The sequence below is a fragment of the Eschscholzia californica genome, unplaced genomic scaffold (genome assembly GCF_041429995.1).
Source record: "Eschscholzia californica isolate CP2 unplaced genomic scaffold, dmEscCali1.0.p SCAF_5, whole genome shotgun sequence".
Taxonomy (NCBI): domain Eukaryota; kingdom Viridiplantae; phylum Streptophyta; class Magnoliopsida; order Ranunculales; family Papaveraceae; genus Eschscholzia; species Eschscholzia californica.
This window is the reverse complement of record NW_028238472.1, coordinates 3189256-3202453: the sequence shown is the minus strand read 5'-3', so window position 1 is coordinate 3202453 and position 13198 is coordinate 3189256. Positions and strand designations below refer to the sequence as shown.

The window sequence follows — 13198 nt, the reverse complement described above, 5'->3', positions numbered from 1 at the left end:
TTGATTTAGGTCTTTCTTTTCTTGTTTTCCATTTCAATAACTTTGAATCTGTTTTGCTGTAATCTTAACTACCTTCGAATGGAAGATTTATATTTTCTCTCTCTAAAACTTTCATAACTCTTTAAGATCTTTGATGTTTATTTTTTATTTAATGATTTGTTCAATGTTAGTATGTTATTTTTCCTTCCAATGTTCATTGTATATTTCTTCAGATCTACGTTAAATCCTCTTCTTTTTTTGTTTTTTTGCAGATCAGAATCATTTGTCCGTACAGTTCTTGATCTTTGTGATTATCCACACTTATTCCTATAACAGAATATAAAGTACAGGTACTTTACGATAACTTTCCATGTTTTCTGATAAAATTTGCTAATAATATCTTGATGTTTATCCTTTCTGATTCTTGTAACAGAATAAAAATTCCAGTTACGTTACGATAAATTACCATACTTTCTGATACAATCTGCATACATTTCACGTAAGATGATAGTATTAATGATCAAAGGTTCGTAAAGTATGAAAAATTTATCCAACATTACACGTCCTTTTTTTACCAGAACAGTGGCCATGACAAGCATATAAAACTTCTCTTAACCTAATAAACAATTGTACTTTTCCATACATTATACATAATTTATTGATCTGTACCTGTTATTTATGATCCATCTCATTTGTTTTTTATTAAATGTTTCATTATTAATGTATGTAAATTTGATTATAATTTTTTTTAACTAATACATATGTTTTTTTTTCTTGTAGTAAACCAGCACTGATGGAATTTCTTACAGAATCATCACATAAACTATAGAAGTATAAATTACGATGAAGAAGATTATTTCTATGATCCTGTTTGGACAACGGAGTCTTACGTGAAGACTTACAAGGAACATATAAACCCTGCCCCTAACTTCGATGAACCATGTACATTTAATGAAGAGTCAAAAACACTACCATGTTTGATTCGCCGTAAACCTGGAAGACCAAAGACAGTAAGGATCGAGAGCTCGGGCAACATTTTGACGGAGTTTGTTTTTAAGTTACCTAGTCTACTATGTTCTTTTCATTTACAATAAAACACAGATTACTGTTCAATAAAATTTCCTTTCAGTCGTACAAAGGTTGTGTTATTTACTATACAGTATATATAATTTATGATAAATCACATACTTTATAACAAAAAACATGATTTCAGATTTACATTTCCTAACAAGTTACTATAATTTATGGTACATAATGGATAATCTATGTATTCAATGGTACATAATGGATTCAATGGTACATAATGGATTCAATGGTACATTTCCTAACATGACATAAAAAACAAGTAATTTATGTCAGAAAATAATCTAAGTATTCAATGGTACATAATGGATGACACACACGCATATGATAAATTACGTTGTATACATGACAAATGATGGTTTCCTCGTTATAAATAACACATAATTTACGAACTTGTTTCATAATTTGTATTCGATGTGTGTTTATGTATGAGTAAAAAATGAAAGTTAAGTGAGAGAAAGTTGATATATATGTTTTGAATATTAACCCCCAAATCATGCTAATTGATCTCAGAAAATATACTCTTTCCAAATCTGAAAATTAAGTGAGAGAAAGTGATATATAGATTTGGTTTCCAAATCTGAAAGGATGAGAGAGAAAATCTGTTTTGGAAAATATCCGTTTTCCAAATCTGTTTTGAAAAATCTGTTTTGGAAAATATCCTTGATCCGTTACTTCCTATTAAATCTTTTTCAGTTTGTAACCTAAATATCTCCCCCAAATCACGCCCCCTGGTTTGGGAAACTTTCCGGATTCATTCCGAAATTTAACAACCCCGGATTTTTTAGACGAGGGACATGGAGGGTATTTATCAATAAAGTATGAGTTATTTATGCCCTTATTGTAAAAGGACTAAATGTCCATATTTTGGGAAGATTGGTCTATATACCTATTATGAAAATGATTTTGGTCTATATACCCATGGACTCTTTCTAAAATTATTTTCATAAATTATTCCCTAAATTTATTTATAAATCGTGTTTTATTAATTATCCTCAAAATCATGCCTTATTAATTTTTCCCAAAAAGTCATTTTTAAATTATTTTCAAAAAATCTTTCTTATGTAAATCATATCCTATTGATTACTAAAATCATTCCCAGTTTTTTTTCAATAATCCTAAACTCATTAAAGTAAATAATGTCTACCTCCATTTCTTATTCTCATAAAACCATTCCCAAAAAATCATTCAAGAAAATCATTTCTTAACTATGGATTTATGTTTTTTTCAATTTATATTTTGTTATTTTAGAATTTTTGAAAAAGTAAAAAAAAAAAAAACACACACAGGCTGACACAACATGACCTTTTGAACACCACTATATCTCGTCATAAACCTGACTAAAGTGCGTACTCTGACATAATTTTAGAAAGAAAAAAAGTTCTACTTTCTATAAATTTGTCTATCCACATACTCGGACCAGCATTCAGGAGGGCGTATCTATAGGCACCTCCGGAAACTGCTGTATGAGCTCTTTGTATGTAGGCGCCTCCCAAAACTGATATAGGGGTCTCCCGAGTACCTTCCCTTTTCACGTTATTTTCTTCTCCGTTTGTTCTTTTATGTCTTCAAAGATCTTTTTCTTGCTTCGTTTTTTTTTCTACATAAAACAAAATCCAGATCAAAATAATATAATCCTATAAATGAATCACAAAAACCAGAAAAAAGAACCCTAACCTTAGAAAGGTAAATGAAAAGTCAAAGGAGAATGAGAAAGATAGATCTCAAATGAGGAAAAAAACGTAACCTAAAACAAAACCTAAGAAGATTACATTGATTCGAGAGAAATGGATCTCAAATGAAAGAAGAACTCTAGGAGATAGCTTGGACCGAGGGCTCCGAGTGACCCGTTCTGAGATAATGCTTTGGCCTCCGACTGGTCAATCTAAGTAGGGGGGCCTTATAGATGTTGGGAATTGACTACGATCAAATGAGAGGGCCTATAGCAATTTTAGGAGGCCCCTTTAGACGCACTCCAACAACATATATTTTTTAAGAAATTGGCTACGAAAGTCACTACAAATACAGTATATTTATACATTAATAAGACGTGACAAGCACAACAACCGTCGAATTTAAATCAAATTTGATAAACTATAGATTTTACTTCTACTGAAATCGAACATGAGATCTCTAGAATTTTAGAATACATGCACTACCAACTAGGGAGTCATAGTCAACAATTGGTTGCCCAAGTGATCCAATGTGTTGACATATACTCCAAAGGTCTCTGGAGGTCCCGATTTCGATCCCCCAGAGAAGGTTGAATCTCTGAATTATTGAACTTGAAATGGCATAAATAATGTTGTTGGGTTTAGGTCATAGTTTAGTTGGGCTATAGGCCATAATTTAGTTGGGCTATAGGCCCGTTCTTTGTAAGCGTTTGTATTCGGCAATCGTGCTTATCACATCTTTGATGTATCATCAAATTATCTACGCCAATGTAATGACTATCGAAGATGGTAGTCAATTTCCAAAATAAAACTAGGGAGCCATAATTGTTGCCCCAAATGGGTATTTTAGCAGGAACACAATCATTTTTTATTGCATTCTCTCTGGGAACAAACATAATCTAATCTTTGACCGATTAGATTTTGCATTTTTCCTCTAAACTCGAACAATTCGGTTCAGTCCACAGTTTTGTATTTCTTTTTGTTAAGATCCTCTCTCTCTCTCTCTCTCTCTCTCTCTCTCTCTCTCTCCCAACCACACTACAAATTAAACTCGTAAGGGTTTATAATTAAATCAAACCGTAACTTTTAACTACCCATTTTATTTGATTATGAAACGAGGATACGAATCTGCTTCAACTAATCTCTCTCCTTCTCATTCCAGACAAAGATTAGATCCTATTGGTAATTCTGAAATAAACCCTAATTACCCTTTTATCAAAATTATAACTTCTACCCCTTAATGGGTTCTTTTATTTGTTGGTTAACTCGTTTGAATATTGTCGAAAGTTGGATTTATCTAGGGTTTCGTTTTACTTCTTAATTAGGTGTTTCACAGTTTCTTGAAGAAGATGAAAGCACAAAAAATTTGGCTCGGAAAGTTGCTGACCATTATAGTGCTAGGTCGAATCAGACTCTGGAACAGCGAGAAGCAAGTCCAATCATTCATTTGAAGAAATTGAATAATTGGGTATTTTTTGTTCTTCAATGTGTTTGATGAAAGTTTCAACCTTTTTCACTAATAACTGTGAAGCTCCAATAAAGATTACCTTTTTCTATGTCTTATTTCGTTTCCCTACAAATTTGATTGAAAATGTGTAGGCATTGCTTACTGAATTCTGAAAAATCAAGCTGAATGATGGGATAAGAGAAGTAGGTCAGATAGATGAATTGGGATTCATTAAATGGCACTTAAAGATTTGCTACCTGAAAAAAACCCATAGAGTAAACAAACTTGTGATGGTACATTGATAGAAATTGGTTCGGACTCCGTCGTGCAACAAATTTGCACACTGATTCATCGAGGAGAGTCGCATGCATAAAAGCTTGCCCTTTCTGATGCCAAAAAAAATTGATCTTTGACATATTTATAGGGGAAGTTAGGGATCTGTAGAACCATGTGCTGAAGATATGCCTTTTACATTGGATTGGATGCATAACTTTTGTTGCCCTTGCTGTGTGGGTTCTCATAGAGGAAGGGTTATACCCATAAATGACAGAAAATGATAGAGGTTGGACATATATTCGTCCGTTATTTGTTGTCGACAGTTTAATATCAATACACGGCCATATTTTCACCCCTAAGTCCTTAATGCGTTAAAAGCACAGGTGTTACAGCAGTGGGTGGCTGCTTTTACCGTCTTAAACTGTATCCTGATTGCCGTACTATCTGCGTCTTTATTGAAAATATTATCTAACAAAGATGAACCATTTTACTTTTTGTAGTGCTTCTAGTTTTGAACTGATATTTAGTTATTGGCTGCTCTTGTTTTCAGATAAAGAGTGTTTTAATTCAGCTCTATGCTCGTCGTGGAGATGTTGTTCTAGATCTTGCCTGTGGCAAGGTATATGTGGGTCATGGATTATTTCAAAACCTTGGATCAATTAATGGTTTTCTTCAATGTGATGTAACCCCAGGATATATTGTTCTCTTTGTATAGGGTGGTGATTTAATCAAATGGGACAAGGCTAATGTTGGATATTATGTTGGTATTGATATTGCAGAGGGCTCGGTAATTGTCTTCATTATTCTTTTACAAAATAACTGTTTTAGTATGATCTCGTACGGTGTTAGTTTTATTATGCATAGTGTTTCTTTTGTACAAAATGCTTCTGCATATAGGAAGTGCAAAGACTTAGTTGTTTTTTTCCGTGTCCAGTGCTCACTTAGTCACTTATGGCTTTGTTTCAGATTAATGTATTGAATGTGACATGAGATAGGATCTCAATTTTTTTTCCAGTACAAACTCATGACGAGTAAAATTTTACTCTTTTCAGTATTATGCCAATGCTATATCTACTACTAGATGATTTTGGGACATAACCTTTTGTTCATTGTCTATAACAATGCCAGATAGAAGACTGTAGAACTCGCTACAATGGGGATGATCATCAACGCCGTAACAAGTTATCATTCCCAGCACGTCTTTTGTGTGGAGATTGCTTTGAGGTAGAAATTCTGAAATGTAGAATAAAGCATTTATAAAAAATGTAGAATCATAAAATTTCATCTGATGATGGTTACTGTTGTACCAAGCGGTGATTGAACTCAATCTTCTTGAATTTACTTCCCTACGCTTGTTCACATATTTATATCTTCCTTTATTCTGGTAAGTTTGCAATATTGACTTGATTTCTCCTTGTGATTGGATATTAGGTTAGCTTGGATAAAGTTTTGAAGGATGACGGACCGTTTGATCTTTGCAGCTGTCAGGTGAATTATTTATTACTTAATAGTGGCAATGGTTAGTGTCTCTTGATCTAAATATCATGGAATTCAATTAACTGTTAAAGTTACCCGTTTAAGCGACTGCGAGATATTACGCTTACGGAAATACTGAGATAGTAATATGTTATTGTTGGTAGCTGAAAGTAAAAATATTATTACCTTCGGAAGCAGTAATAAGTCTTTACTTCCTAAACTCAATGAAGCTTCATTATGTCTCCAAAGTCCGTACGATTATTTAATTTATAGGGTTTACCCTTTGTTCCTTTTCTTGTGAATAATTATGTTTTTACTGGCGAGTGCGTTGTTTATACGAACTAACCTAACTCTGACCTATTTATTGTGTATGGATTGGACGTTGATTGTCATAGAACCTAGACAAACATGGTAATAGCATTCCATCTTTAGGAGGATTCCAACTTTAAACCAAGGAGTACGAAAAAGTTAAAATAGGAACTAACTAGATGCCACATTAAGGTGATCTGAAGTTCTGACTGTAGATAAAAATGAATTGTGTCCAAGATTCCCGATAGTAGATAAGAAGTTAATCATGTCCAAGATTCCCTCAATAATTCCTTTTTTTTTTTGTGAGATTGCACATTTTTTCAATTGGATATTGATTGAAGAGTTCACCTGAAGAGGTTCAATTGTCATTTTTTCGGGTTGTTCAAAATTTGCTAGATACTTTAAAAAAATTATATGTAGATATAGTGGATGAACTGGCACATAACATGTTGCAGTTTGCCATGCACTACTCTTGGTCTACTGAGGCACGTGCACGACGAGCGTTGGCCAATGTATCTGCTTTGCTTCGTCCAGGAGGGACCTTCATTGGAACGATGCCAGATGCTAATGTTATAATAAAAAAGCTTAGAGAAGGTACTGAGCCTGTGATGTACTTATACTTTGTTGTTTATAATAAGCCTGTTTACTGGTATAGACTCTATATATGCTCCCATAGTTTTCTTTTTAATTTAAACGGTGGGATGTTGTACTCAGAACTTCTTTCTTTTCTTGGTAAAAAGGGAAAAAAAAACTTTCCATTGACTTGTCCATCATAGTTGATAGTTACAATCCTTAGGTCCTCGCATCTAATCCTTTAAGAAACTGCCAACACTTTGCTTTTAATTACAGCTCGGAGCAGATCTGAGTACTTCAAACATGATTCCAGTTTCCTCTTAATAACTTTCTGGATACTTCATTGTTTCATTAATGTTGGTAGTTGGACTATACTTGAGTATGTCTAAAAAGTGGTACCCATGGAACCAGTATCTGTTAGTGTTACAGACTTACAGTAGAAATGTATTATGAACTTCCTTTCCGTTCAATCCGTTATTACTAGTTTCTTTTCTCTTTCTCTTGTTCTCGAGTAAGAAGCTTGCTGGGTATGAAGTACCATTTTGAAATACTTAACAGTAAATTTCTTTTATATTAAGCAGCTGAAGGACTGACTTTTGGGAACAGTGTGTACTGGATCCGCTTTGATGATGAACATGCTCATAAGGTGGAATATTTTTAAGTGTCACTACTTAGATGTTCACATAGTTATGTGCATATGCTAGTTACTAATTACAATGCCTTTTTCTCGTGTACAGAAGTTTAAATCATCTAGCCCTTTCGGTATCAAGTACAAGTTTCATTTGGAGGTAAAGTCTATTTATAAACTATATGGCTATTTGGGTCGTCAATATTTAGTAAATATCAGGTTCTGAAAGCGAAAAATCTTTTTGGGTTCTGATATATTCTATAAATGAATCAATGGGTTGTCAATTGACCCGTTATTACCACAAGGTATCTAAACTGCGATGGTAGATTCAAAAGACAGAAGATTATTTTACAGCTTCCACTTAGTTTGATGTGAACCATTACACAAATTAATGATTAACGTTTATTCTTGTGTTTGTTGTCACAATGCAGGATGCTGTTGATTGTCCTGAATGGATTGTTCCCTTCCATGTTTTCAAATCCATGGCAGAAGAGGTCTCATTTTCTTGCTTGATCATATTCTATGTCGCCGTTGTTATTTCAGGAAAACATATTATTGTTGTTTCTATTACTCTCGTAACGGGCCAAAGGGGGCCATATAATGGGGCTCTGGGCACGCTACAATACTAAAACGAATTTCTAGTCTACCCATTTAATAGAGACATTTAATATCCCACTTCTCTTGGAGGAGTGTTCGGAGACCAGGTGTGTGCAAACTCAGCAGCCTTCATTGGGCTTAGGTGTGAGTGCCAAAATCAGGGACAATATCGATGATAAGTGTTGGGTGGGTCGTTTCAATACTTAAACCTCTCAAGTAGCTAGCGACATGTATAAAATCTCATCGTGTATTCCCCATTTTTTGCTTTGCAGTATGATTTGGAGCTTGTTTTTGTGAAGAACTCTCATGAATTTGTAGATCAGTACTTAAAAAGGCCAGATTTTGCTGAGCTCATGCGGAGGCTTGGTGCCTTGGGTGACGGAAACAACGACCAATGTGAGTAATACTGCGAAGTTAGCATATCTTCATTTGTTTCATTCGATAAATAGACTAAATCTTCTTATGTATGTAGCAACACTATCACCTGATGAATGGGAAGTAGCTTATCTATATCTATCATTTGTCTTGAAGAAGGTAAAAACCCATCTCATACTTTAATTCTCATCACTGAAAACGTCGTTTTTTTCTATATGAACACAATTCATACCACTAATTCAATATGTGGAGGAAAAGAGAGAGAAGAAAGAAAGATAAAAAAGAAAATAGTGGAGTTGCTTTTGTATCTCCTTCGTCAGATATGTTTGTCAACTAAATAGAAACTCGACACCACTTGTTATATTTGATGTTTGAGCTAAAGCTTTGCTTGCACATTGTCAGAGAGGCGAACCAGATCAAAGTCGAAGGAAAGGCAATAAACCGAAACAAGGACCAATATCGAAGGATGACATTACATACGTCAATAACGAAAGCTGACTGTCATAACCGATGATCCTTAATCTCCCGTTCGGACACTTTATCGACGCCCGGAGCATTGTTGAGTCATAGCTGCCAAGTACACAGGCACCAAGTACTTAGCTGCCGGAGATTTGACATTTTACGACGATAAGATAAATCACAACGTGAATTATACAAATATATTTGTGAAGAAAGAAGAAACAAAATGAGTTATTGGCCATTTATATTTCAGTTCACAAATAACCACAAGTACTGTAATCTTAGCCAGATTTTTGCCCTTTTGTCAGTGGAAGAGAAGAACAGAATATGTCTCCCATTAACTTGTAACTGTATTTTTCTGTGATCTTCATTAATAGTGTTAAACTGGGAAGTTTTCATGAGAAGTTAAGATGGGTGAAGTTGTACTTCCAAAATTTTCTTCTGCTGTCTTTGTGGAATTTTATAAGTTGTTTGTGCCACTTCTTGTTAAGTTTAGGTTTTGGTAAATCGGTATTGATCATCAAGTAGAGTTAATTGGACATGTATGAATTTGACTCGATATCTCAGTTGACTCAAGTCTGGTGGTTTCAGAATATATATTTATGTCTGACTCGTCTAAATGAACGTATCATGTTGATTTTTGGATCCACGTGAATCAATTCAGATAATGAAAATACAAAACGAAAAACATCTTTCATTGAATTCGGGCATATTTCAGGATCGGCTCTTCTGCAGGAACAACTGGTTTTTTTTTTAATGTAAACGGTTTGATTCCTGGGAGTTAGGGTTTTAATATACTAATAGTTGTTGATAAGAAGCATCCCAGGTTCTAAGGGAAGGGAACAGTACGGAGTGCGGCCTAGTACTTGATATTGATTTTTTTTTCTATAGTTGCAGCTATAAAATATGATTAGAATATTTATTACAGCGACGATAGGATGCCCGAAAAATCTAGCGAAAATCTATCGTAGATACCTAGATTCGCCGAACAATAATAGAGAGCAAGACAAGGGATGAAATATGGCCGTCCACATAGGATCTGACCCGTGTTTTTGGACATTCAATGAGCCGAACACGAGCCTATATACGAAATCTAAAACAGCATCACCAACATAACAGGTTTTAGCTAGATTTCCCTGATTCGAATTCAACATATTTTACACGAAGAAGATGCTGCTTAACATGTTTTATTCACGAAGGGTGGGAGGAAATCTCCTTCTACGCAGCAAACACCAAGTCAAGATGATAGCTCGCTAAATTGGTGGCGAACGAAAAAACTCAACTTGATTAGGTGATATCCTGTGACCCGTGTTACTTCGGCAGAGAAATGGAATAAAACGAAAAACGATATCACTTGTTGTAGAAATGATAAAAACGAGAAACATTATCAAAAGAAACGGCACAGACTCGTCGGTAGGTGGTGTGATAACCCAATATTAACCTAGATTTCTTGGCATGACGCAACCTGCAGAAATTGAATGGTGAAGGAAGTTTCATGGGAAGAACCTATTTCACCTACTATGACTTTGAAATGAACATCTCAACAGCAATCTTCTTGCCTTGTTGACCAAAACCTGCCCTAATCAAAGCTTGTGTTCTAACATTTTCCTAACAACTAGATTAGGACAAATATATATTTATATATATAGCAATCTTCTTGCCTTTTTGACTAAAACCTGTACTAATCAAAGTTTTACCTTTTCTTCTAAACCTAGGACAATCTTTGCCTGTAATTTCGAAGAAAAACTTCACACACGAACCAAGAATACTACGATTACTTTTCATATCTTCATGATCAATAAACTAAATAGGCAAGACTAAGACTAGTTTATGACTAATTGAATAGGACTAATACTATTACTTGATCATTAACCATCGACGTTATCACCAAAAACCGAAATAAGATACGAGTATATCAAAACTATACTATATATAGTCATGAAACATGTATATGAATCATAACCATCAATTTTCGATATTGAAATTGGCAAGAGATGTCAAATTTGAAGTTAAAGAGCTACCCACTTAGTCAAATGTGATTATATGCAACACCTATCTAAAAGATTCAACAACAAAGTAAACTATGCTTTCGAAGAACATATATGAAGATGTTTTCGAAGAACATAACTATGCTTAAGAAAATTTGATTTGAAAATTTTCATATAAACAACAAAAACAAGAAGATTTGTTCTTTTTTATTCTTATAAAATCTACATGATAATAATTCATTAAACCCATTAAACATCTAACCTTGTTCTTCTATTTACATGAACTATTCAAACAGATGACAAAATTATTGAACAGAACAAAACAAGAACTTGAACTCACCTCTAAGAACAGAAGAGAATCTTACCCAAAGTTGATTCCTTTTCTTTCTCTCTCTAAATCCCCATTTTCAAGATCAATTTTTGGATAAGCACCTTCTAAGAGTTTGAATCAAATTTGAAGCATTTCTACTGATTTTTTCATTATCATCTTCAATCAATCTTGAACAAATTTCAATAACCCCTTTTCTCTTAACTTCTAAACTTATATCTTCACTATGAGAACAAAGTGAATTTAAAGTAGCTAGGGCACAAATTATACATCTTGAACTTCCTTGTTGAAGAACATGAATCAAAACCCTAACACACCCATCAATTTTCCCCATTTCTTCTCTTCCTTCTTTGCATTTTGCTAACAAACCCAGAACTTCAAATGCTCTTTCTAATCCAGAAGTAGCCATTTCAATCAAAATTGGAACCACCCCACAATCAACAGCTCTCTTCTTATTATCAGGAAATGAACAAAGAACATAAAGAGCAGTTGCTGCTTCTTTTCTCTCTCTACCTTTTCCCTCTTTGAGAAGAAAAACCAGAGTATTAATGGCGTATGGGTAAGCACCAATTGTTCCTTTATTAACTTCCACCATAGCCAAACTTGTTAACATAGTAGCAGCATAAGCTCTAGAATTTGGTTTCCCAAATCTCAAAACACTAATAACTCTACCAATTGCTCCTTCTGCAACCAAACCCACTTTGTTATCATCATCTAAACTAAGATTTAACAGAAGAAGAAGAGCAGATTCTTGAAGTTTTGAATCGTCAGAGGCAACAAAATTAAGAATCGTTGAAACAGCACCTGACTCAGTTACCCTTTGACGGAAAAAGGGGTTTGATTTACAGAGACGATTGAGTTGATCAAGTGAGTTAATTTTTGAATGAATATGAGAAGAAGAAGAAGTAAGATTGAAAATTAGGGTCTGGGGATCTGGTTGAGTTTGCAAATTTGAAGATGAAGTAAGGGTAAAATTGGAAATAAGACTTCTAAGAGCATGGTTAGGGATGAGAGATGGGTTTTGAGGAAGAAGTTGTTTAGTGATTGGACAAGTTCGATTGCCGGAATTTAACCACCGTTCGATTGATGAACGATCAAATGTGTGGCCGGATGATAGTATCACTGGGTCTTTCATTATCTCTAATGAAATCGGACACTTGAAATCGTCCGGAAACTCGTTCGCCATTTCTCCACCCCTCTTGATTTCTTCTCTTCCTCAAAATCTTAGAGAGAGAAAGAGAAATTTGATTCTGGGTTTTTACTGAGGGAGTAAACAGAGGATTCTAATCTTCTCTCTCTAAACTCTTTCTCTCTCTAAAATCTCTCTCTTTCTCTCTCTAAAAAGATGATATGAGGTTGAGGAACTTGGCGTGATAGATTAGTAAAGGTAATTGAAGTTACATAAATACCCTTAAAGTTTGACTTGAATGATTGGAATGTTCTTCTTGCTTTTTCTTTAGATATAGGAAAAAGGGTATTGCTTTGAAGGGTATTTTAGTCATTGTGCTGGATTTGTCGGTGGTTTTTCGCCGGAATTTAAATTTGCGCACGCGCCTGAACGCGTGAGGACTTTTAATGGGTGCCTATTTAAATTTTAGGGTTTGTTTGGTATATATTCTTTCTCATTTTAACTAAGGAATATTATTAGAATTAATTTTTGAATATTTACTTGTTCAATAGAATGGAAATAATTTTATAATTATTATTAATAATATATTCTTTAGAATAACAAAATTAATCTAGAAGGATGGCGATCTTAATAATAATGTATATTCTTATTTCAGCTTGGATAATCTTGAACTTTTTATCTGAATGATATTTTATCTTTTATGAGGTTTATATTTTGAGAAATAAAATATAAACCTCAAAATATGAGGTTTACATTTTGAGAAATAAAATTTTGCAGATATTGCCATTCTATGTTACAATCTAAGAAGTTTATTGTGGTATTTTCATATAAATTTTTTTCAATATTTCCTATTTAAGATATCATAGTTAAATATTAGG

General features: G+C 33.9%; 2 protein-coding genes across 2 annotated transcripts; one reads left to right on the top strand and one right to left on the bottom strand.

Moving 5' to 3' along the window:
• Positions 1-3504: 3504 nt before the first annotated feature.
• Positions 3505-9309, top strand: LOC147536290 (mRNA cap guanine-N(7) methyltransferase 1-like). Its single transcript, XM_086641120.1, has 13 exons — positions 3505-3917; positions 4061-4203; positions 5009-5077; positions 5174-5245; positions 5587-5682; positions 5890-5946; positions 6699-6837; positions 7398-7462; positions 7554-7604; positions 7876-7938; positions 8314-8437; positions 8514-8575; positions 8819-9309. The coding sequence occupies exons 1-13, from the start codon at positions 3845-3847 to the stop codon at positions 8912-8914; spliced, it is 1110 nt and encodes a 369-aa protein (XP_086497246.1). The 5' UTR covers positions 3505-3844; the 3' UTR covers positions 8915-9309.
• A 1696-nt stretch (positions 9310-11005) lies between these two features.
• Positions 11006-12537, bottom strand: PUB8 (plant U-box 8). Its single transcript, XM_086641122.1, has one exon. The coding sequence runs from the start codon at positions 12375-12377 to the stop codon at positions 11277-11279; it is 1101 nt and encodes a 366-aa protein (XP_086497248.1). The 5' UTR covers positions 12378-12537; the 3' UTR covers positions 11006-11276.
• Between the last annotated feature and the right edge of the window lie 661 nt (positions 12538-13198).

Coding starts and splice junctions, on each gene's coding strand:
- PUB8 (XM_086641122.1), bottom strand. CDS start 12,377: ATGGCGAACGAGTTTCCGGACGATTTCAAGTGTCCGATTTCATTAGAG.
- LOC147536290 (XM_086641120.1), top strand. CDS start 3,845: ATGAAACGAGGATACGAATCTGCTTCAACTAATCTCTCTCCTTCTCAT. Junction 5,246..5,586: donor TTGATATTGCAGAGGGCTCG/GTAATTGTCTTC, acceptor TAACAATGCCAG/ATAGAAGACTGTAGAACTCG. Junction 6,838..7,397: donor AATAAAAAAGCTTAGAGAAG/GTACTGAGCCTG, acceptor TATATTAAGCAG/CTGAAGGACTGACTTTTGGG.